The sequence below is a fragment of the Numida meleagris genome, chromosome 10 (genome assembly GCF_002078875.1).
Source record: "Numida meleagris isolate 19003 breed g44 Domestic line chromosome 10, NumMel1.0, whole genome shotgun sequence".
In the NCBI taxonomy this organism is placed as follows: domain Eukaryota; kingdom Metazoa; phylum Chordata; class Aves; order Galliformes; family Numididae; genus Numida; species Numida meleagris.
The window spans coordinates 18,790,910-18,817,240 of record NC_034418.1 but is presented as its reverse complement, the minus strand read 5'-3'; the positions used below and the strand labels follow the sequence as shown (position 1 = coordinate 18,817,240).

The window sequence follows — 26,331 nt, the reverse complement described above, 5'->3', positions numbered from 1 at the left end:
TAAAGCCACACAATCAATTCAAAGAAAGCCTGACAGAATTTCTCATCTTTTAAAAGGCAAAAATGAATTTAATAAAAGATTAGCTATTTCGTAACTACTTTTAAATACTGCTCAGTCATTTAACTCTCTACTCCAAATAAAGATCATTCCATTTCATTTAAGCCATAGCAGTTCTGGAATAATCACAGATTAACATAGCTTTCATTTTGTTGGTTTGTTTTTTTTTCCCTTTCTTCTTCAATCACACCAAAATCCATTGCTTTGATACTTACTGCACAGAATTGGGGAAGAAGGTGTCTGCAGAGTCAACGTGGAACCGTCTTTGCGAGTGATGTTAACACGAAATACCAGCCTGGCACGTGTGCTTTTTTTCTTGGAACCAGCAATCCCTATTCTAGCTTCCACATCAGCATTTCTCAGCTTCAGTATTCCCACACAATCAACCCTGACAATAAAAAGCAGTTGAGAGTTTAATAAATTCAGCATCTTTTAAAATCTTTTCACTACTTAAGCAAGCCATATAAAGTCACAATTCTTGAAATAACTACTGAAATATTATTAATTATTCACATGGAAATTACTGTATAACCTTTCTCATTACATAGCTGTTTTCAATTCATCCCTACCTAATTTGGATGCTGAATCATGGGAGGAAGGAACATGAAAATACTATGAATAGAAAAGAAAATGCCATATAAGAAAGTAATTCTGGTAAGAATTCAATTTATCATCACAGATCTTTATACTTCTGTTCCCTCAACTAGATCTGGGTTTGCAGGGTTATTAACGAAAAACGTTCTGGATTGATTGAAAGCAGTAGTAAAACAAAAAAATCAGAGCAGTAACTGCGGTCCCGGGATAAATGGATACAAAGGGCAAGGGTGGGAGAGCAATGCCATGCCAACTTTTAGAAAGACATGATAGGTGCAAAATGATTTAGAGGAAAAAATAAACAAAACAAAACAAAAAAAAACCATATAATGTGCTGATGTGCTAAGGAGAAGAATACTAACTCTACCAGGATCTCAGGCCTCAGATCCAAAAAGTACACGGGGCATCTGATACTGAATTCAATTACAGCAAATCTTTGTGCTGCATATTACCCAAGGAGAACAGCTCGGGAGTAGAGAGAAGGGGAGAAGTGACAGCAATTCACAAGGTGGCACTGCCATTGCCATCAATGGACAGCTACAACAGCACCACTGACATACCAGGAAGATTCCTGAAACATTCAGGTATCTTGTGAGAAAACAGTCTAGGCAAAACTTGTCTTCCTTGCTAACTCACTTCTTCTAGTATCTCCAGGCTTACACGGTTTTATATTACCACTGGAGGGCAATTATAAATTATTTTTAAGAGGTAGTTTTCACTTATCAAGGGAAAACATTATATAAAACAAAAAAAGTCTAATGACTCCATCAATTCATCAGACTGAGTTCATCCCTCCTGAGCAGCAGCATATACAGCTTAAACACATCATTCATAATGAATGATCTATATTCATACAGACCTATATTTGACCAGACAAGGTCTGTAAAGTGAGGAAAGCACGAGGCTTTCATGACAAAGAACCACCTGACAGGAATGACAGAAATGGAACAAGCACAGAGAGGAGAGAAAACTCAGAGTTTAACTTCCTTGTCCACATGTCTAACGCCTCTGAGAACTGAAGTTCCTGCTATTCTTTCCTCTTCTGGTAAGCAGTTTCATACTTGCTAAAAGAAGAGATGATCAATGGAACCAGTGACAACTTCATGGGTCACATGAAACTTGAATGTGCAAGTTATTCTTTAAACAGTACATGAAAGTTTAATATAACAAAGTCCACAGAAAAATTCCTACAAAAAAAACAAGACTAAACATTAAGTATAATAAACAAGCAGAGAATGGGATTTAAATGTTTCTCTTATGCTTGCAGCTTTAACTAAGTGCCTGACGTATACCAAGATATTCATACTTCTAACTGCTAAGCAATCCAACTGAGAAAGGAAAATCAGTTTCTGAAAACAAGTAAGTTAAACATATATTTATTTTTTTAATAAGAAATACTCACGCAAGTGTCATATTGTTGCTAGGGTCCAGTCCCACCTCAATAACAGTAGTACCCTCGATATCCACCTCCTTGCAGGGAGTGGTGTTTCTCCCAGTAACTCTGCAGGCCTGGTAGAAGCCGTGCGGTTTCACTCGGCCAGAGTCATTTCCCACGAACACCTGCAGCACCACTGGCTCATTGTGACCTTCCAGCTGAAACACGGCAGCACACATCAGATATTTCAACTGACCAGCAATGTCTTAATTAAAATAGGGAACATTTTATGCAGCTGAACTTGAAGCGAACCTGCTCCCAGTGTTGCTGGAAAGAATCCAAAGGTAAGCATGATTTTTTTTTTTCATCTAGTTTATAAATGAAATTGCGGAATCGCAGAACTGCAGGGGTTGGAAGGGACCTCAAGAGATCATTGAGTCCAAACCCCTTGCTAAAGCAGGTTCCCTACAATAGGTAATTAATGCCACTTGTTCTTCCGTTAGAAGACAACACATAGGTGAAATGAATATAAATGTATTTAAACCAGCTTGAATCCTCCACATCTTCACATGGAATTAAACCGACTCCAACTTTTACATCTCTAATGATCCCTCACTCAATCTTTAACAATTTTCTTCTTTCTTCCCCACCAGCACGGATGTCCACCAGTTAAATGAGAAGGAGGAAACTTGCTGTGGCTGACTCCAAAGTACGTGAGAATGCTTCGGTCAGTAAATGCACGTGGATCGACCGGGTAGCAACTAATGTTCTCATGATTCAACTGATCAATTAGTGTTTTCATAATTGTTGCTAGAGGATCTCTGGGTGACAATGTTACATTTTGTCCTAGGACTGGAAACACCAGTCAATACTTGCAGAGGGGAATAAAGCTCCATCTTCAGTAGTAAGGTAACAGCAAAGGAAAGCAGAATCCCCCAGAGGATCTCTTAGGGGCATAGTCCCTGACAGACTTAGGAAATTTAGCTTTGGAGTTCTTAACTGGCTTGTAAAACTGTTAGCAAACACTTGCAAGATCACAGCATGCCTCCCATGTCCTAATGGAGCCTCAAGTTTATAGCAGGTAGCTAGGTTATATGCTATAGATGGGCTAAGCCAAAAGACTTTTGGAGATGGCTTATCACAGGCTCACAGGGATAACCAGGCCAACAGGTTAACAGCAAAGGGCTCGGAAGCCCAAGGCTTCCGCAAAGTACTTCACTAAATGCTTTCCTAAAAGATATTGCTTTCTAACAGAAGCAAGCTTCTCAAGAATACTAAAAATGTAGCTTTCAAACTAAGCAGCTGATACGTTTTTTGCTTCATTGTTCAAAGTAATTTTGTGTGCAGAGTATGAACTAGTTTGCCTGCTGGTAAAGCAAGCTTGAACTTCCAAGAATTCAGTAACGCAAGACTCTTCCAAACAGAAAATTTTCACTGACTGGTGCTAAAGGGTAAGTGGGAAAGGAATTAAAAGGAAATTCAGACAAACAAAGGCCCATTAAGAAAGTCCACGTAAATGAACACTAAATCACCATAGCAACAGGAGTATATGAATGGATTCTTTTCTTATGAAACTTTACTGGATTTCTATATTACCAAAGTGGACTGAGTGAATTGTTGGAGATGCTTGCAACGTTGTCAAACTGGTCTTTAAAGATAAGTACATTTTAATATTCTGTAAACTTTAGGCAGCACAAATTTTTAAGGCCTGCACTGAAAACAAACGTTTTTCTTTGTGGACCTAACAAACTAGCTTGTATTCAGAACTGCACTGCTGCTTTCCTAAACTGGAATAACTAAGAAAAAGTATTAAAGGAAATATCTTTTGTTTTTCTTATTGGTTTGGTAACAAATATCATTACTTGCTAAGCCTGCTGGCCACATTTCTCCCAAGGTAGCATGGAGGCCATGTGCCATATTTCTGATGAGAGGACAGTCCTGGCTTGTGTTCAGTTTGGTGCCCACACTGACAATCATCCTGTGGTCACTGCAACTTTCTGAAGAAATTTGACACCTCAGCTAACAGATCTTTATGACTCTGCTTGAAAAACAGATATTGAAGATGTGGATCCTGATACTTATTAAAAAAAAAAATACAAAACCTGTCAAATGTTTTTGGAATGAAACCTTGTTTTATGTTCTTAACAGTAAGACAAAATGATCACCCATTATCATCAGCAATTGAACAGTTACAGCATTTTGCTGTCCTACTTTTGCATTTTTCAACTTTCTGCCTATTTGTACGCAGTTCATCTAATTGCAGCCTAACAGAACATGCATCAGAGACAAGGTATCATTGCCTTGACATGAAATTTTCTGCCTCTTGTAATGTTGCAATGCAAGTGGATGTCTTTGTACTTTCAAGAAGAGACATAGTACAGTTTTAGAGTCTTTACACTAAAGAGATTGCAAAGTAGAAATTCCAGGCCTTATCTACTTAAGTATTCCTCGGAAAGGAACTTCCATATCACCTAATACTGAGCAGCCTACCTTTACAGTTGGAAAACCTTGTTGCGTCCGGTCTTTCACTGAGCCTCGGCTGCCTTCAGTCAGATAACGAGCCCTGTGCTGGGTTTCCGGCTGTACCACTATCTTCAGCTCCTTCCCCTCACTTTTGGTTGGATACTGACCACACAACATTGGGGTCTTCTTCCCTCCAGTTCCTTTCTGGCTCTCTGATGCTCTGAGAAGTCAAAGCAAACCATTAAAAAGATGTTAAAAGCAGCTCCCCAGTAAAAATAAACAAAATCACACAAAAGCTATAAAGGTAAGAAGTGTATATTAATGGACAGAGGATTCATAGCTGAGAGATTTCTCCTTCTGACAGAGAAGGAAACCTGCAGGATGAAGAGGAATGGTGCTTTGCTGCCTCTTCCATCCAGTGCAAATAGGAACCGCTTTTTCAGAGAGTAAACATAAAGGAAGGGAAAAGCAATTAGCATTAAACTATATTAACAAATAGAAGGCTTATAACCTGCTGTTTTCATAGTACGTGATACAGCCTATTATTACTGGAATAAGCCATTTCAATTCTGTTAAAAATATACATAGGTACACACACACGCTGAATGGATTTAAGGTAAAATGATACTTCAAATAGGAAAACAGCCTCATGCCTGTCTCCTCCTGACCTTGCATATCCATGCAAACTCAAATACTATTTTCTGTTAAAACAGATTGATAAATTTATGTTTAAAACAAATTAGTTGCAGTAAAAGGCTCCAACAGAACGGCACAAATTTTAAAGCTGCAGTATATGCAAAAGAGTGAGCACCTTAGGATGTACTGTGTTTGTTGTGATCAGTTCCATAATTAAAACCTGAATGAAGAAGCCCTCCAAAGCATAACGTTATGGGATCAATTCTTAGTTTACTTTAAAGGATAAGGAAAGGGAAATCTTGATTTTACCTAGAGCAGGTTTTTATAATTATCCTGAAGTCCAATAAACCCATCTACCATTAACAAACGTAAACATTCCAGAGCAAATGGGACAGGCAGGAAAAGAGCTCAGTGAGGTTATGCAGAATGTAATCTTGTAATTATTTTTTCTTTAAATTACCAGAAAGGCATTTTTAAGTGCTAATCAATCTGAAGAAAGCAGCTTTAAGTCAGAAACCAGAACCTTGTTTCAGTGTGCGACATACAGAAATAACAAGGACTTTTTCTATGGGATAAGGGTGAGAGAAACACCTTTTCTTCAACAATACTGTGAGCTTTGCCACTGCCTTCACCCACTGTTTGAGCTTGCCACGGACCTGACACTAAAGCAGCCCGTAGTGCTCTCTTCCCAGCTGCCAGGTGGCTTACACTAACAAACGTCACGGCTTTCCTACAGCTGCTGCGCAATGGAACAGCACGAGGCCTCACCATGTGCCAACACTTCGGAGGCACTGCGCACAGCTCCTGCTGCAGAGGGGCCTCCTGTGTCTGCAGGGAGGGACGAGCACTCTGCCCCCTGAGCCCCCCGTGGCTCACAGCACAGAGTCCTCGCTGCCACGCTCCGACTTCCACTAACCCTTCCAAAGGTCTGCAATGCAAGTCACAAAGAGCTATGGTGTACCTTGGGGAGTTGCTAGGAGGTTCGTGCTGGGCCTGACCCTCACTTTTTCTGCTCCTGGAAGTTAACTGTGGAAGACAGGCAAGGCCCAGGACCTACAGCTCCTTCTGCCTCGGCTGCCCCAACCCCTCAGGCCTGCACCAGCCAGAGGGATGGAGGCCCACATGGCAGCATCCTTCTGCCAGAAGTCCTATGTACAGCCAGAGGCAAGTCAGTCAGGCTGCTTGGAAAAACGCTGTGTAAAAACTTGCCTTACTTTAGGAACATAAAAGGGGCAAGTCGTCTTCTATGTAGTATATACAAATCTTGTGATACGCTAAGTATGCTGTAGTTAACACCGCTATGCTCTTTGCTCTTGTGCAAGGTAAGCAAAATAGTAATTGAATTCAAGCTTGTTAGGTTATCGTTTATCCGTATTTCCTGTCAGGACATTACTCCAACGGACCAGTCATTAAAAGGAATACATTTAGTAACTTTTACTCAACGTCTTTTTTCTTATCCAGAATTTTAAATTACACAACTGAAGTTCAGTTCCCACAGGGAATGTGGAAAGGAACGCTGAGCAACGCCAGCTGCACGGCACACGGCGGCGCTAAGCGAGGCGCTGCCTGGGGCCCACGCTTCCTTTGCCTCCGGCCAGCAGGCTGGGCTCATTTCATGGGAGTAAATGCAGCACACAGATTGCTTATGCTGACCTTGTCACACTTCAGAATTCCAGCTAAATAAATTAATGCCGAAGACTAACATAAAGAATTTTGAAGGGAAGAGTCAGAGAGGCAGCCATTAGAATGAAATTCACTTTTGACACCAAAAATACAAGGTTTTACCAGTGTGACATTGACTCATTGGCCTCTCCAGCACATCATCATGTTTTCCTGAAAGTACTTTGCTCTTAAAACCAAGTTACCTTCATTGTCAACACACTAACATTTCACACCCTGCAGCGTTTACATGAAGAGACGCTGCCTAAAAATTACTTGGAAAGTCTTCCCTTAAGAAGCTTTAAGTGATAATTATTTTCAGTAAGGTTAGATGAACATGGAAGTAATTTTAAAGACTTCACCAGAATTTCTCAGTGCTCTTACTTGTCAAATTATCAGGATATATCATTTACACATCCTTTTAATTTAGTCGACTTATAACACTAGTAGCCATGCATATACAAGTAGTAAAAATCATATTTCACACACACACACCTTTATTTATTAGCTTAATTGTTACCAGACAATGTCTCCTCAAAGCTAGCACTTCTTTCTAAAATACAAATGGCAAAACCCATGATTCTATTAAAATAGATTTCGGGAGTTAACGTTTGTCTGGTCCTGCACTTGCATCATGGTTGTTCCAAGTGAAGACCTGAAAGTGAAAGCGAGACCAAGCATGACTGAAATCTGAGAATCTTTACTCTAAATCACTATTAACTTATCTATTTTCAAAAGGCTTTCAGAAATTCTAAGAGTTTCCACAGGAATAAATTCTTTTTTCTATCTCTGAAAGGCAACTAGAAGTCTCTTTTGAGACCCACTCTCTTTCCTCTTCACAAATCAGCAAGCATACTTTCCTGGCTTTTTTCTTATAGCCCAACAGAAATGACCTTCTTTGGCTGAACCCCATCAGGACAGAAAGTTTTTAAAAAAAAAAGTTTTAAGAGCCACTTCTGTGACCTACATTTGTAATACTAAAACTCCATATTCTAACTACAAAATTAACTTTTCCAATACCGTAGCTATTTCTTATTGGAAAGCTCTTGTTTAAAAGGACAATTCTATTACGTAAGATTTTTGCTTCAGTTTAATCTAGCTTGTATGAAACACTAAAGATATATGCTTATCCAACACCTTGTTCACAGAATACTGATGCAAGTTTTGAAATGCTCATTGGTTAGCCCCTAGTATGTTGGGGAATACTATATTCTTGTGATGCTTTGATTGAAATCTCATATATTGTTCCTGAGTTTACTACATCTCCTCTTTCTGCCACGAATCACAGTTTTTGTCTCCTGATAGAGTTTCTTCCCTTTGTAACTGAGTGAATGACCTCCTTCGTGCTTGGTGGCAGCAGCTTCCTAGTTCTGAGTAACCACGCTAATTTGCTTCCTAGGTTCTAGCAAGAACTAATGTTTTACTTCGTTATAATTTTCAGCTGCCAAAATAAGAGATGCTGAGCAACATCAGACAAGCTTAGAGCATTTGTCATAAAGAGACATCAAAATTATCTCCATACAGTTGTTGCTGTCCAAGGTTTGAGGAGAGCAGCGGGTGACAGTACCATCTCCTGGTTACCGGCTAGCTCTGTATTTCCAAATGATGTACCTAGCATAGGAAGAAGCAGCAGCACACTCTGGAGAGTTTCTCAGACTCACTTTGTCACAGTGAAATTTTAAGTATGGAACTGCAGTGACCCTGGGAATACAGACTCCAGGCTCTTTCCCTTTGGAATATGAATAGTTCATAATCTTTCCCATCAGTCAAATTTTAATATTCACCATTACCGTGATGAACATTATAACATACTGCAAGCACATACATAAGAACTGAAACAAAATAAATACCTCCCCCCCAAAAAACAACAAAAGAAAACAGACAAATCCATCCACTTGACCATCTTAAGAGTACTAAAAAGACACAAGATAAAATATATATATATATAATCAACACACTAAGCTGATGGATATTTTTTCTTTAAGCAACTACTGAAATGCATTTAGTGAACAGTGTGAAGTGGGAGAGATGAGAGGCCACCACCCAGGCGTGCCCACATACAGACACACGCATGCACACAACCCAGAAGCACAGAGAGAAACAGGATTAGAGATTTATTTCTGAAAAATCAAATACAGAAGTGAATTCACAAGTAAAAACAAAATTTAGTTCACCATAGAATCTTAACATTTTTAGAAAAAAGGATATGTTAATTTAAATGATGAGAAGTCTTAACAAGCCATTAACTTCTACTCCCATCACTCTCTCTATTTGAAAATAGAGAAAGAGACAAACAAGAAGGTAAAGTGCATAGACTGAAATCCTCACATAAAACACTGCAGAAGCAGTAAGGTTTAGGGTGCGTCCAGTCCACTTCTGCCTTTGTTTTTACATGCAGTAACATTTTCACGGTCATTTTATAAATGGGTTTGTGCAAATTTTTAGGAATCTTGCATAAACAATAATACAGATGAGTGCATCAGTGCTCCTCCAATTGTTGTGTCAAACTTTAGCTTTACCTACATTTAAAGACTACTAATCTTTAATGTTTAAACAGCTAAAGTCTAATAAGACCTTATCGTGGGTTAGGACGCAAAAGGGGATGGCAGAGAAGGGAAGGAATTTATGTGAGAACCTGAGTAGGTTGACGGGAAGGGAGTTTTATTAGTTTGGTTTTACATATGGTGATAGTACTTTAAAAAAAAATGCAGATACCAACCCATTTCCTGCTTTTGAGTTGCCTTTGCTGTCCGTGCTGAGTTGAGAAAGGACATAGTGAGGCGCTTTGGCACTGTCGGCATCAAATATATCCATGTTGGACTCTTCACAATCTCGGCGTTTGATCCCTGGCCTCTGCTTTGGATTTCGTTTGCGTGATTTACGTGGCACCTCAGTGTTATCATTGTAGGAACTGGTACTCATGTTACTGAAGTTGGAGGGTGAATCCTCCATCCACATACTGCAGCTCTGTTCTGATTCCAATCCACACCCCTCATCCTGGCAGGACATCCGACTGTTGTCCAGCAAGTCCTCAGGTGGTGGCGAGATGTACAGCACTGTGTGTCTCTTCGGCGTTGACTGCTGCTGCTGGACCGTGTTACTGGTTAACTGCTTTTCACTTACCCCTCGGTTACTTACCCCCACGGCTGAGGAGCAGCTCTCCACTTGCATAGCCTTGCTGTCGGTGACTGAGGTAGAGTAAATGGTAGGACTGGAAGAGGTGGTAAAGGAGCTGCAAGCACCGCCCATGGAGGAAGAGGAAGGAGCTGAAGAAGCATCTGCGGTGTACAATTCAGAAGTAAATACAAGACACATGGTTCTGCGTGTGTGCTGGCTATAGCAGTCCCATTGAAGTAAAGTGATTTATGAACAGATTTCTTTCCCCCGACAAATATTTGGAATTTGGTAAGTTTTGGACTGTAAATGCTCAAAGCAATATAGCCTAGCCAATATGGTACTTTGGAAATGTCCAAATAAGACTTAATGCATTGTGCCACAGTCAATTTTTTTAAAACTTAAAGTTAATTCAGAAAAATGGCTGCAAGTAAACAGAGCTTTCATTGCCTCAGCTGGACTAATTACTTGTGTACGAGCCATTTCATCTAAAATAATGGAAGCCCCAATGCAAAATGCTTATAATCCACATTCAGTGCCAATTAAACCATTTATCATTGGATTTTATTTTATTTTTTGAAAAATACGGGACTGTGCTTAGCCACAAAATATTAAAATAAGTTTCTAACCTATGAAGCAGAGAACTACAGGTCATTTTTAATGCAGACACTCCCTGCTTCAGAGGCAAATCCTGGAATAAAAATATGAGAAAATAAATGAGAAAAGAGCTGCTGATTATTCCATCATAAATGAGAAATAAAATATAAAATCAACTGAGTTGGTAGGCAAAATGGAACTGGTATCAGTCACTGTGACATAGCTGTTCATTTTGCAGGTTCAAAGCAGGGATGAGAGATCTGTACTGGTGACGTATTGACATAAGACAACGTGAAGTTTCTGTAGTTTGACTCTTTGCGTCTCAGATTCAACATGAGACTTCTCTCAGACTTTCTTAGCTGAGTCCACTGAGCATACAGAGGCAGCTTGGGAGAGTCCTCTAACAAATTCACATTAAGCAGGGCATTTTAAGCAGCGTGATTGTGACTCCTCCAGAAGCCCCATAGATGAAGCCGTTGTAGAAATACGAAGGGCAGCGAACTGATTAGAACAGAACCCTGAAGATGTCTGGAGAGCAGCACAATCACTTCCCCTGAAGAATGTTAATGGTCAAATCACCTGAAAATGCAGGCTGACACATTTGAGAGGAGGCAGTAGGAAGGACACAGGTATTCATTTCAACCAGCTGTAGCTCACTAAGGACTAACTGGATTTTATATCCAGATTTTAAATTCCCAGGGAGGAGATGCTGTTCTCTTTATTTCTGCACAGTTAATCACACAATAATTAAGAACTTTAGAAATAATCTAATTTTGCAATCAATTGTTCATAACTGATATAGGTAATAAGACAATGTGTTTGTTCAGTTAGGTACTGCTGTATTAGAGGTAATACATGTTATGATGAGGGACGTGATACTTAATTTTTTGTCAAGACTTTTTTTAATCCAAATTATTACTGAAAACTGTCAAGTCTAAAAAGGCTTAGACATAGTTGAGCTACTATATCCAGTGTAAGTTATTTAAAAGCAGCATAAAGGTATATTCAGCTATAATACATACTTAATTAGCAGCAGAAGTCAGAAAATTTTCCTATAAAGGAAAATATACTTGCTATTCATACGGGTCATCCATGATTGATGACAAAGACTTTTTTTTAAAAGTTATTGGTTTCTTGCAGATTTTCTGTACTATAAAACTGAAAGTAAACCAAAGGTATTTCAGATCGGAGTCAAGTGAAATGCAGTGGTCGTTACAGCACATCAAAAATGGATTCTGCTTTTATTCACACAGGGAGTCCCTCCCTCAAATCTCCCAGAGAACCAGGAGCAGGCGAATGATACCAGTTCCATTTTCCAGTTTGTTCTTTGGCAAATATAGTGGCTGAAATTGGAGAATTCAGTCACTTTGAACTGCATTCCAATTTAAAGGCAATTTTATCCTTTCTATATCATGCATTAATGCAATGCTTTTTTCAAAAACATTTATAGGATTGGCAAGAACTATTAAATCCAGATATTAATTCCAGTGACAATATTTAGAAGCTGATTTGCAGCCACTTTGAGATTGTTGCTCTTTGTGATGCTTACTTTGTTTTGTTAAAACAGAATTAGTTTCTATTCGCCGTTTATGCACTCAAACAACCACAACTATGCGGTTTGTCGGCAGACGGAATGCGTGGAGCGCACCGCAGTGATGCTGAGCCGGGTTGCTGAACAGTAGCATCTCCCCTGTTAAAAAAAATCACTTCTGCTCTTTTTAAACAGATGAAGCTGAGCATCATGTACGTTATGATGCAGTGTATGCAGGTCTCGTGTTTTCCTGTCCATGACAAAGACTTCGACAAACGCTCTCTGAAACATGGTTTGATTTTTGGGTGGTGCTGTGCAGAACCAAGAGTTGGACTCAGTGTTCCCAGTGGGTTCCTTCTAACCCAGGATATGCTACAGTTCCATGAATTAAATAATTACGTGCATTGAACCAGGCAGCAGGGCTCTAGGACTGAAGGACTTTTCCTCCTCTATAGAGAGCTTAATATCAAGGATCATCTTTTTGCAGCAAGTACTGGAGAAGTTTTGCAAAGGTCTTTTTAGAAGACCCATCCGCAAATCTCGGTCGCAGTTCATTCACAGCTCTGTGCTGGAACAGCCGTGCCGAGCACTGCGCAGTGCCTGCACATCAAGTATCAAGCCTCAATGTATATCCTGTCCAGAAATGCAAGTTGTAATTTTCCTTCAAAAAAAATTAATCACTAAACAAAATACTTTTCGATAGGAAGCTAAAAAAGCTGCTAACATTTTCATTATTATAGGATGCAGCCGTTAGAAATATTTAAGTTACTACAGTTATTTCTGCCAAGTTGCCAAAACAGTTTCTTCTCCATCTTTTTTTCCTGAAGTTAAAAAACATGTACGTGTATGAATGTACATGTTTTGCTTTGAGGCAGGTAAGAAAGAAACAAAAACTGTCCTTTACACATTGGCTGTTTTCTCCTCCACTTGTCAAAGACATCCCAGTGTACCAGTGAAGTCAAATTACAGAAATGCTAGCATCGAGCTGAAAAATAATGGCAAGAAAACCTCTGCCTTCAGCCATCTATACTCTCAGATGAATGCCACTACCATCCAGAAACATGCATGTGTAGAAGCATGTACAGGCCAGCATTGTCTCTGTTGTAACAGCTAAGATATGTAGGAAACGATGACAAATGCCAAAGCCAATGAAACAAGCCGGCTACGTTAGAATAGCCAAAATTTAAAATACATTTAGGGGGATGAATTCGTTATCATTGTATGAACATTTTAAGTTAAGCAAATACTGACAGTTTAATACAATTTGTATTTTTTCACAGGCAGGTCTTTAGCCAACTCATTTTCCTTTAAGCAAGTAAACAAATAAATGGGATCAACCGAGTAAGAATCCACAAAAGTTACTACAACGAACCAAATGCTTCATTGCTCCCGTGGCTCCCTCTTACATCAGCTTATCCTGAAGCCTGTGACTACATGTGTGCACCTGACACCCAAAGGGCGTCTCTTGGTTGAATATGCTACATTCAAAACCAGTTTTTTCTACAGTTTTTGGTCATTCAGCCTCGACTGGCACTGCTTGGTAAGGTGAGAACATCTTGCACTTCCAGTTTTTGAGGAAGGAAGTTTTCCCCAGTAGGCAGAGAAGAAACAGAGTACAACCATCGGGCACTCAGTCTGACGGGTGTACCTGGTCAGCGGTCGCTCAGGTGACAGTGGAAACAAACACGCCTTGCCCAGTTCAAGCATTTCTTTTATTTGAGGTTTACTTTCCTTGGACACATTAGGAAATAGTTACAGGTGGCTCTTTCACTTGCAGTTTTAACAGTGCTTGCAATGACAAACATGTAGTTTCAATGAGCATGCACATTTTGAAACTTAAGACTGAGTATAATATTTTAACACATTTTCAAAATAAGAATTGCTTTCAGAGCAACAACACAGAAGAGAAGCCAAGTGCACGTTATGGCAAGTATGCGGCCACAGCACTGTAAATGAAACATGCACCAGCTTCATAAGGCTTCGTCTTGAATTAATAAAGTGTGAGAGAGAACTACTGCCACGTTAGAGCAACCTTGATCACTGCTGGAACTAAAACCTCCTGAATCTACTGATTGCCACTTCTATGCCACATAAGACAGCTGAAATAAGTAATCCACAATTTCTTGTCTGTCCTACATGTTTGTTTTTTTTTCTCTCAGATAGGTAAAATGATATCAAACAGTTCAACATAAGGAACTTCTGGTTCTGTCTTGGACATCATAATTTGCACACCATTCAATAATTCTGAATCATGTAAATTAAAGACAGAAAAGGATCAAGAACTAATAAACTCATTAGTGCCGGAGCTCAGAATGCAAATAAAGATAACCAATAACTCCGCACTACTCCTAGAAAGACTAAATGTCAAAGTCATTTGAGTTGTTGGTGATACCAGCCATTTTGCATTTGCTTTCCAGAAAGCCTAGAAAAGGGGCCTACTGGTCCCAAACATTTACCTTCCTTTTGGGAAGCGAACAAAATCATATTCACAACCAAGAGACTGAATAATTCAAGTTCTTTCTGAAAACAAAAAGCAGGCAGTGAAAGAAGGGATGCAACACGCATGTAGCACAAATACATGCTGCTAAAAATCACAGGCTTGTTAAATATCAGACAGGAAGGGAACACGTAGCAAAGAGCATCCCCATGAGCAGATCAGCGCAGTCTTTTTCTCTTCCATAACAAGCTATTGTAAAAGAAAATGTATTACCTCCTGAATTGCCAGCTAAGGCAATGGTATATATTTCTATATCTTATTATCTTGTGAAGTCAAACAAGGCCTTCAGCCTTTTAAAAAACGTCTGAAAGGGAGAAAAAAAAAAATCACTTCTTGGCATCGAGGAGTCTTGTCTTTGGATAAAACTCACATGGAGCCAGAAGCCAACCCTGAAATCCTTGTTCAGCCCATCCACCGAGAGCATTCAGCACAACAAGGATTGCCAAACCTTCCAGAGTGAGTGTCCTAATGACACCTTTTCTTTCCACCATGGCTACAGTGCAAAGCAAATCATCTCCCAGCCTGGAAAGCTCCAAATTGCAAAGGGATACTTTTGTTTTTACAAGTTCTTCCACCACCTGTACGTGAACAGCCAGGACTAGCAAGGAGCCATTAAAGGCCTCACCTTTTTCTAGCCTGCATCCCATGTGATCCACAATTGTATTTCAGGAAACAGTTAAGCACAGAAATGAAAACTCATCACGTAGAATGAGGTTAGGATCATTTATAAATTTAACGTGCGAAGTATACTCCTTAATTAAATTTGTTAATTTATCTAACATGTCATGTTTTTATAAGATTTGTTTATTCACAGAACTACTGAACGTTGGAGAACAATTTCAGACCAAAAACAAGGATAAAATTTCCAGCATCAACCCTTGCGTTGCCAAAGGCTTTCAGGTAAAAAACAGAAATTGCAAAGTGGCTGCAAACCTGCTTTCAATACCTCACATGCCAAACTTGAGTTTCTACTTTTCTTGTTCTTGTATTACTGATGTAAAGTCAACAACTTTTCCAAAAAGAGTTTAGTTTCAAATCAGTATTAACCCACTATTTAAAAACAAAAAAAAAAAAAGAAAGAAAGAAAAGAAAAAAAGAAAAAAGAAGAAAAAGAAAGAAAGAAAAGAGACTTATGAAGAAGTCTGAAAACAAGACCGACCTATACCCTGGGTGAGATTGGATGGGTTAAGTGTCTCTGGCACTATTTGTCTTCACTATTGACAGACACTGTCACACAACCCACCACTCGATGCCTGTCTCTGAATGGCGAAGCTAGAATGCAAGTTAAGTGTATTAATAGAGAAAAAAACTAGCATCCCAGCAAATATAATAAAGCAATCCAATTCACCAGTTATTAAAAAACACTCAGATTCAAGATAAGTAGGTTAATTTAATTTACGTTAAGCCCAACAGTGTAAATTCCCCTTAGATTCACGTGCTGAACCAAGCAGTGCATTATACTTTGGGTAAACACAATCAATCAGTCAGCTTTTATTATCAGTGACATCCACCGTTACATTAACACTCGAGTTGGGACATCCCAGCAGCACTTTTGTTAGTGGCTCAGGCCCAGCTCTGCTCCTGCCAGGCAAGGCAGAACTCCAGGCCCTCAGCTGCTCTCCAAGCTCCCCAGCTCCCTGCACAGCCCTAGGAGAGGCCCTGCACCAGCAGATCGTGGGTCCCACAAAGGGCATCTCAAGTTAAGAATCTGCCTCTTTTGTTCTTTAGGTTCATGGTTGTTTTTTTCTAACAAATTAGGAAAACTCCTCTTGGCCTTCAGGAAGTCTTCGATGCTGTTACGGCATGTGCCCGAATTAGAGTACACTGAGGATGTTCTCTTTTTACCCTTCTCTGACTCAGTTTTTCACTACTGATTAAGGAACAAGCAATCCTCAAGCCTTTTTTGAGGCAAGAACAGGAGCTGCTTAGTGCAAGAATCTGCCATCAAAAATCTCTCAGAACAGTAAAAGCAGCTTGTGTCTGACTGGGTAGCTCCGGGAAAGTGGGATTTGTTGGCTACGTAAGATTCAGGAAGACTGAAAATAAAGCGAATTTAGAAAAAAAGGAAGATCTAGAATGAGTCTCCACAATCCTTTACAAGCAATTATCAGAGAACTCAGCTCCACGCAGCGCGGCCGACATGTGCTCAGTGCACAAACCAATCCACAGAACTACAGTGCCATCACTGAAGTTACAGACAGCACACCTAACCAGTTTCCATAAGACATAAGAATCTTTTCCTTTGGCATCTCCCGAGCACAGATGCTCATAGCAGCCCACCTGGAGGAACCCACAGCTCGCGGGGCTCAGCTCAAAGCCTCAGCACTGCCAAATGGAGCGGCCTGCGCTGCTCCGCTACCCACAGCAAAGATGTGTTTATAGAGCACTAGGATCTGCCTTGGTTTCATCCCACAAGAAAGAAGTGCTTGCCACAGCCCAAAGAAGCACGGCGTGGACAGACATCCCCGAAGACATCCTCCGGGGGCTACAGGAAGGCACCTCCAGCTGGGAGCGGGTGGGGAGGGGAAGAGAAAAGCCTACAAAGAAATGGAAGTTTTTACAGACATTGGAGATCAACTACAAAGAAGAAGCTTTCTTTTCCTGATAATTTGTTTACAGCGTGTAGTCATAAGCCCAGTAGTGGCACCGATATCCCCTTTGAAATTTCTGGTAATTATTTCTGTGTCAACAGGAAAAACTGACTACTGACACCAGGAAGGATGACAAAGCGAGAAAATATTTTCAATAAGAATAAAAATTAAGAAGGTCGACTAACTATTCAAAAATAAAACAAATCTTCATTTTGAAGTATTAGAATCTTTAGCTTGGAAATGATGCAAAAAGCCTTATCTTTGCGGGGGAAGATGACCCATATCCTTAGCACTCGGTGTCTACCCGCAGGTAATCCAAATATTTGTTACCTATTTCACTGCAGTAGCATCTGAGAAGCAAAGCTTTATTTTTGTAACTAAAATGACCAGAAATGCTTATAGCAAAAATTTCAATAACAGCTCTTTGATCCAAAAAGCTGAATTACTCCTGTTTGGGACAAGTAGTTTATGCCTTTACCTAAAAAGGAGTATGAAATTGACACGAAAAGGTAAAATTTTGTCATTCAGAAAATATATCTCTAGGATATAAGCATAAGAAACATGGGAGGCAAAAAAATTCAACATGTAACAGATCAACTGTATCTAAGCATGAGGATACAGAAAGAGTTCGGTACACACAGCTCAATGGCAACAAAAAAAAGTCTGTTCCTCTTTTCTTACACCACCACTCTTTGTGGGGAATTCAGTGTCAGATACAAATTGGAAACTCTCACAATGGACACGATACAGAAAAGAAAATACTATCCTGAGGAGCAATACAAAAATATAGAAAGATATATTTGCCTCCATGGTAAATGGAGAGCAATGTAAGAAATCATTGAGTAGCCAAAGAAGCTCCTTCCAAAACTCTATTACAGCAAGAAGGAGAAGATAAGAAGATGGAACAGTTTTCTTTACTGGGGCTGTGAAGGTTTGAGCATTCCTGTCACTGGAAATAAAGGGAGAGTATGCAATGCCTGTTTAAAGTACATGGCTGCAAATACCTGTGAACCAACCCCAAAAGACAAGAACAAGGTACTGACCTACTAACTAGAAAGATACCTTTGAGGAAGGACTTAAATTAGCAGTAGATATTTTAAGCATTGAAGTACTCGTTCAGTACATCTTGACCAACAGGAAAAAACTGGTCAACCTTTGCAAGCAAGTGAAAAGAAGCAAGCATCCCTCCTTACAACTGTGCAGAAGGCATTGGTAAAGCTTCAGCCACGCTTCCTTCATGCAAGACTTCTCCAGGCACAGCTTACAATAACATCTCTCAGCATGACACCTTCATGTATTTCAAGAGTCTGTAAGATGATTCATATTTAATGTGTTTATGGTACTGAACACCAGGCAAAATCCTATACCCTGAACAAAGACACTTGTAATGCAAATAACAAGCACAGAGAACAGTTTTAGGAGTAAAATCAGATTCCTTCCCTCCTTTCTGCTTTCCAAAGGTCTAACAGAACTAGAAGCTTGAGATAGCAGCTAAGGTTGTGAACATAGCAGCTCAAAATCCTAGAGTTCTATTAAATTATACTTGCCCGATCATTATTGAGAGAGTGGGTAATAGCGCTTTTGTCTAGATTAACGAATATCATATACACATTCATTAACAAGTTAATGAATCCAATCAGCAACATTCCATTTTAGTATTTGTAAAGCTGTTCAGTAAATTGCAAGACAAATTTCAAAATGGAAGAACTAGAAGTCTGTCCCCAAAAGGTCATCACAGCTAAAACCAGCCCATCCAGCTCCTCCAAAAAAAACCAAGAAGTTAACTGCAGCGATAGATCCACCTCAATCACAATGATATTTTTATGGAACAAAATCCCCCAGAAAAGTGCCTGACAGTAAAGCCCCAAGCAAGTTGAGTTTCTGCCACATACTATCTTACTCTGTGTTTTGGGAAGCAGAGAACAAACTACTACAGAAGTAGTAAAAGACTCTCATCCAATTGGACCATTCCTGACAGCACGATCCTCTCATTATCACCAGAACATCTGTGATAGACTTCTACACAGTGTGCTAGCAGAACTTCAAATCACCCTTTCTTTTCAGAAACAAGATAAATGAGAATAACCTACACTGCTATGGAGACTAACTATCATTTCTCTGTCACTTCCAAAAAACAGCAAAGTTTTAGAACAAGTAAGAGCTGACAAAAACAACAACAAAAAGAGACGCTAAACAGGGAAAGATTTCAGAACAAACAGGTCTATGCTGCAAGCCAAAGACATTTCTGCTCCTCATCCTAGCATCTGTACAGTGCCAACTACTTGAAAATGCTGCTAAGGACATGAAATACACAAATGAACAGCCAGTAGTGGTGTTTAGCAGTAAATTTTAAACTTATGTTTTCCTGTACAAATGGACAGATATACACAAAGCCCAAGCTGATTTTCTTCTTCTTTCCTGTTAAGAAACTAAAGCCCAGCTAGACTTCTCATTATAACAAGATGCAGGGCTTGATAATGCAGTAGTAATTCCAAGACACTATAGCAATCCTAAAGCAATTAGTGAAAACAGAAAAAACCGACACACTCATGTATCTAGAAACATGGCACACCCATAGCCAGAGCGCAGCTGAAATGCTTGTGTTCTATGCTCCTGAGAAAGCCAAGAAGTTTGGCTGCAGAAGAAACATGCAGCTAATCCCACTGAAAAGCAAAAGCACTCCTGGGATTCTGAAAGGCAACTGAACACTCCAAGGCAGCCGCAGGCCCCAGTGCCGCCTCAGAAGTGAGGAGCTCAAGGCAGCTCAGAGGAAGAACCAAACCCAGCCAGCACCAGCAGGAATCTGGGGGAGTGGGGACTGACTCTGAAGTCACAGAGGAAAGTGTAAGCTCCCCCTCTCTTGCTCCTTCCTCTGCCTACAACTTTGCTAGAAGTGCTTCCTCTGTTCGTAAAATTTGTCCCCAGCTTTAAAGAGGAATGAGACTTGGCATCAGACTTACAGGAATTCCCAAGCACCTCTCCATCCACGGGGCATACGAATCCTTTCCCCCTTCCTCCTGACATGAGGAGAAGGAGCAGGGACCGTCCTTTCAGCTTGGTGCAGTGCCTGTATTTTGGATCACAGCCTACAGCCCCACTTTCCAAGTAAATGGTTATCTAAGATGCACTTACCAACAACGTGGTGGAAGACAGAAAACCCATTAACACCTTAAAAATATCTGGTAATATTCAGTGGCCAGAATTCTGAGCTGAGCGTGCCTAGAGGCCTTTAAAGGCAGCAGCCGCATCGCTTCGGGCTGGGGCTTATCTCTGCTCACATGTGCGCACAGCACAACTGGCTGTGGAATTATCCTGGTCATCACAATCATATGTTTATAAAAGAGCAAGATTCAATTGTTCTTGTCCTCACCGCAGTGGAAAGTGACATAACCAATGAAAACAAAACTAGTCTTTGCTCTGTTTTCTTAATTTTTTTCCCAACAACTAGGAGAACTGTAGTTTCTTGTACTTGGTACTTCCGATCCAAAGCTTAATGGCACTCAGATACTTAACTGTCTCGTCACAACTCTAATGGAAGGCCTCCAGAGCCACAGCTCAGTAAACAATTTAAACTACCACAAAGTGACAGCCACCTTTTCTCATTGCTCCTTCCTCCTCATCTTACTCCTCCCCTTGTGCCACCAAAGGCATTGTGCAGCCCCGGCTCTTGGCTGGAGCAGGTCCTTCAGCAGAGCGCTGTGCAGCACTCAGATGAAAACCTCTTCTTTTGGCAGTGGGATCAGCTTAAAGTCTTTGTGAAACTTCTATACCTCTGACATTGAAAAGTGTTCTTAATTGAATGAGTAAGCGTCCTCCTTTCAGTGTTTGCAAATAAATCTCCACAGTATTCTTTGCAGTTTTTCATTCAAGAAAACGTTGCTGCAGTTTAACCCCAAGGTAGCTAACGCATTCTTGGTTTTTTTAGAGGAGCCGGACTGGCTGACAGCAGACACTAAATACCCAGAGGAAACAGACATTTAGTTCCATTCACCTCAAGTGTTTCAGTTTTCTCTGTTAGGTACAGAATTAATTAGCAGTTTTGTGTCTATATCTGTGGATTTAGAGTGAACCAGGGTTTGTGGGTTTTTTGTTCTTTAAGATCTGTGTTTCTACAGGATTTGGTCACTGCTATATCTTCAAACAAAACTGATCATTAAGTACCTTGATTTTAGAAATATATGCCCAAATTATTTTTGAATGAGTGATACAAAAATATCAAATTCTTTCAAGATAATTAATAAAAACATTTCTTTTTTTCCAATGCAATTATTGAAGTTCCACTGTGCACAGTTAAATCCACAGGTTCTCTCTGAAGAAGTCTGGCAAAACATGACAGGTGAGCAGTGCTGTAAAGTTTTTCCAACAAGTCTACCATCACTTCAATTTCTCATCAGGATTCCTGTGCCATGCAAATGTGGGAAACGTTATCATATAAATATTTAATGCATATGAACTCGTAGAGGAAAAAAAAGACTAAGGCAGCTATCAGAATCCACACCTTACACATATACATTTTTCCTCAAGTAACTTAAGGCCAAATGGGAAATTGGAACATGACTTTGTAATGAATATGGGGACCAAATTATGAAAAAGAACAAACAACCCTCATCCAATGAAGAAACATGAATCGTTTTTCCCCTCTTCCTCACTGCACAGATGTTCAGTCATCTATAGAGGATGCCGACAAGAATTCCAGGCACAAACCAGCACTAAGACTAACCTCACAAATGAGAACTTTGCCCTTAAATCCTGACCTTACTTTTAATGAAGACCAATGACAGAGTCTTTAGTAAAGTCTAAAACATGACTGGGAGTAAGCTAGAAAAGAAAAAGATAAAAAGATCATGCCTCGTTTTTATATGCTGACAGTTAGAAAAAGAATTAACTTATCAGTTTTATAAGTGTGCTGTCCTAATTCTGACTAATATTTCACATTCTCACGTATTTGAGAATTTTATAATACATTACACTAGAGAGCTGTGTTGGAATGGAGTTTAAATACTAAGCTTCCTCCTCAGGCCTCTGAAAAGAAAACATGACCTTTCTTCCTTCCTACAGCCTAAGAACCTTCATGGCCCCAAACAATCTCCATTCCATTTTTTTATCCACGCTAGAATTCACAGTTTTACAGGCGGTCAGCATTCTGACTCAGTTTCAAACAGGTACGAATAGCTCTGGTGACAGAGTACATTCCAGGAGTCAAGAGGGCTGTTCTGAGTAATAACAAAATAGGAAAATAGATAACATTTCCTATAGATAAATTGTATGTGAAATACAGCAACTATTGACATAGAATACTTGATCATTTAGATTACCTAGTTTATGTTAGCTTATATTCCCTAAATTTTCATAAAACTTGGTTACTTCTCCACAAGCTTTTTACAACCAAAACTTTGCCAGCACTGTTCATGTTGGCCAGAATGTTACGAACCTTAACAAAGCAACGGAATAAATGAGAATGCTTACCAGCAGCAACTACAGCTGGAGGAGGCGAACCTGCCTCGCCACCACTTGTTTGGCTCATGGATGCTACAGATGTTTCTCTGGAAGGTGGTAACTGCAGCTCCTTTGGGAGAAGGTCATAGACAGATTCTGTCAAATGGAGAAAAGAAGAAAAGGTTTTAATAAAAAATGTATTCCTGAGCAGTAAGAGAAAAGAAAATGTATTTGTGTAAGAGATATGAACTGTGATTCAACACTTTCAGAACCTTCCTAAAAAGTTACATTAGGTACGTGGAGATCTTAACATCGCAGAATGAAGTTATTTTGGAAAGCAAACCAACCATGGGAACATGAAGACACACATTCTCAAGTCCAAAACAAAAAGATACAAATTTGTTCCAACAAAGAAATAATTCATGAACTTCCACCACTGTACTCATTTAGAACGAAAGAGATGACAGCATACACCAAGAAAAACGTGAGCATTAAGGGCAAACATGCTCTCAAAGCAAACTGTGTGACTGGCTTTCAAAGAAACAGAGATGAATTTAGTATCATCATCTCCAGAATATCCTACAAGGTCTTCCCATGTAATAAGAGTCAGTCCTTGTTATCTAAGATCCCTTACTTGCATTTATCTGCAACACTTTTCTTGCCTCAAACTTCTCAGAAAACTGATGTAGATACCACAAAGAAAGCAACCTCCATTAAGAACGCAGCGAGTGACAACACATTGCACCCAGCACTCTTCGATCTGCGCAGGAGTACCACCTCAGCACCAGCACACAACTGGACGTACACCTTTCCAGGAGGACACAAAGAACACATCCAGTGTGGAAATGGATGTGTCTTACATTCTCTGGCTTGCAAAGGGAGCACGCATGGCCCCCAAGGCTCTGTGCTCTTGTTTCCTGGCCATCTGAGCGGGGCAGACAGGCAAGCCCACGTGGGGCAGCCGGGAGCCGGTTACTGCTGTGAGCAGACGCTGGCACTCAGCTTCTGAATTTGCAATATAAGGCACCAAAACTTATCAGGAAGGGTCATTACACCTTCAGATCTGCTCACATACAGGAAGGCATTAGCAAGAGACCCTGGCAGCGCACTTAGGACCAATGTCAGGGCTTCTCACCCTCTGTTCTCAAGCTGCAAGGTCAGTCCTGATGCACAGAAGTGAAGTTCCAGCAGAGAACAGACATGCCTCCACACCTTTTAAAATCTAGCTGGTGTAAATCAAGCTCCCAAGCTACCTTGGGCTCTGCAGGCACAAAAAAGCAGCCAGCAGTGCATATTTGTAGGAGGTGGTAGGTTGTCATGCCGCATTCTGAGAAAGCTTCCATGAACCACAAATCCCAAGCAGTTTTCAAAGAAAAACTATTTCCATGTTGAATGCCTCCCGTAAGCTTGGCCACTGTCATAGCTGTCAATATGTCAAAAAACATCTCCAAATAAAACGTGGCATTTGGAAGCTATGAGATACATGTGGGTCTATTTTCTGCTGAACCGCAGATTGTCTTCAAGATGAGTATCTTGCCCCAAAGGCTGTGATTGCTGCCCCAGCAACAGAAGCCCCACAGCAGCTACCGACACGCGTCCTCCCACCGTGCTGCCCCATGTGCACCAGGGTCCCGCAGCTGGGACAGCAGCCCCACAGCAGGGGGCCAGCACCAGCCCCACGGCCAGAGGCTGCAGGGTATATTTTTATGTGTATGCAGAGTACATGCATACATTTTCACTCCTCACTGTTGCCTCTCCAGAAATCCTCCTTGAGAGGACTGCTCATCATTATAATTCCAACATGACTCATAAGATATTGGTGTTAGTTACAAAGCCTCGTTACAGCTAAGTAATTAGGTGGGATCGAGCTTTCATCTTTTTTAAATATGTATTTTTAATTCTCAAAAGTGACAAAGGCATGTCAAATCTGCTGCTCTAAAGGGATGCTCAGAGCCAAAAGCCCCAAAGCAGTTTCTCACGGAACAGATAATTTTAGCAGCGACCCACAACAAGCATAAATACAATCTTTGTGAATAATTCTAACAACATGATAAAGAGAGCGCAGGGAGGAAAAGCAAGCATGCAAACTGAAGCACATTCCCGAAGATCACAATACCATTAAGAGCAAACCTTTAATTTCATGCTTCATTGCTAAAAGACCAAGAGACTCGAAACACGGCCTCAGCCGCAGCAGCCAGCTGCTGTCCCCACGCACCTGGATACTGCACCAGGCAGCTCAACGTCACTTCTAAGCTAAGGGGAGTCTCCTGGATTTTCCTCTGAACACGTACAGCTTTGGGAGCTACACACATCCCCCGTGAGCTGGATTATCAAGAACTGTCACTGCAGAACTTCCCTCGGGAATCTGAAATGGTTTCGGTACCTTTAAGGAAAGTTGCCACATCAAACCTGCTCCTAACACATCAGACTTCAAATGAAACTTTGTGTTTCCACCTAAACACAGGCCAGTGTTTATATATGCTGCACTATAAATAGCATTAAAGCAGAAACTGACAAATGCCAGAAAGATTAGCCTCGCTGCAAGGAAACCGATTCTTCCTGGGGGATGCAGCTTCTCCCCATGCTCACTGCCATAATTAAACAGCTCATGCTCCTTCCTCTACCCATCAGCTCGCTGCCACCGCTGGGATTGGTTTTCCTTTGGTTGTTTTTTTGGTAGCGGAGTGGGTTTTTTTTTTTGTTTGTTTTTTTTTTTAAACACACACATATACACACACACACACACACACACTCTCCTTCTGCCAGAATTTTGCATTTATTCACATGGAAAACATCAACAAGAAGAAAAAACAGCTATTATCTAAATGCAGTATTGCATTTGAAAGCACGAATAATTTTTTAAAAATTAACACCAAAAATACATAAATAGAATTCCGGTTTTCAGCAGGCACTCTGCTGAATGAAGGAGCCAGGCTGCAGTCAGCTGGCAGCACCAGTGCCTCCTAATTTATTGCTGGTTTTAAATCCCCTTGAAGAATGCACTCACTGATCTCAAGTTTCTGTTCTTCTCTAGCACCAGCTCCACTTATACCCAGCATTCTCCCTAAATACATTTTTTTCTTTTTCCCAGATAGGAAAAAAGGAACCTGCATTTCAGGACTGTTATTACTATGAAGCATAAACAAGATGGACACACCAGCCCAGCTCAGCAGCAGCCCCGAGCCGCTCACATCCACAGCATCAGCCATCCCACCCCGCTTACAGCACCCTCCCAGATCTCGCTCCATCCCTCAGAACACCTCCCTGGACCAACCAGGTGAGCCCAGGCTTCACAAATTCTATTACTGAAATCAAGGACACATAGGGACAGGCAGATTTACACCAAGTATTTTAAGTGTCAAGTTTCTTCACCCGCCCTTTATCCAATTATCCCAGCACTGTAATCTCCTCTCTGCAATCAGCTGCCTGTAACTTTGATGTTGCTGCCAGTTACATTGCCACCTCGGAAAACTGCGCTTCACGTGGCTGTCCTGCCAGAACAACCCTGATCCCAAGTCCATATCCAACACTGCAAAGTTTCAGATCTGAGGAGGACAGGGTTTTGCAAGCATACAGCTAGAGGTGGCCTAAGCCCCTTGGAACTGAACATTCCTCCTCTAGCTTTGGACACGTCCCACAGAAAGCACGGGTATGCTCCCCTCGTAATGACACAGGACAATTCCCATTTTGGGCAGCTCCCCATTGTCAGAAGAGAAACCACTGCCAGGTGAAAGCTCACTCATTAAATAGTATGAGCCTAACGCTGACACGGAGACAGATG

General features: G+C 40.6%; 1 protein-coding gene across 5 annotated transcripts in view; it reads right to left on the bottom strand.

Moving 5' to 3' along the window:
* NFAT5 (nuclear factor of activated T-cells 5) overlaps nucleotides 1–26,331 on the bottom strand; it is a 59,074-nt gene that overhangs the window by 20,294 nt on the left and 12,449 nt on the right. For 3 of the 5 annotated variants that reach the window (XM_021408157.1, XM_021408158.1, XM_021408159.1), the window contains exons 2-6: nucleotides 22,581–22,706; nucleotides 9,504–10,062; nucleotides 4,517–4,709; nucleotides 2,054–2,244; nucleotides 273–445 (exon numbers count right to left, since the gene is read on the bottom strand). In XM_021408157.1, the coding sequence (XP_021263832.1) occupies nucleotides 273–445; nucleotides 2,054–2,244; nucleotides 4,517–4,709; nucleotides 9,504–10,062; nucleotides 22,581–22,638 (1,174 nt within the window). In that variant the 5' untranslated portion in view covers nucleotides 22,639–22,706. Of the gene's footprint in view, nucleotides 1–272; nucleotides 446–2,053; nucleotides 2,245–4,516; nucleotides 4,710–7,279; nucleotides 7,440–9,503; nucleotides 10,063–10,527; nucleotides 10,590–22,580; nucleotides 22,707–26,331 lie in introns of those variants that run through there. The other 2 variants (XM_021408160.1, XM_021408162.1) reach the window with 2 other exon arrangements.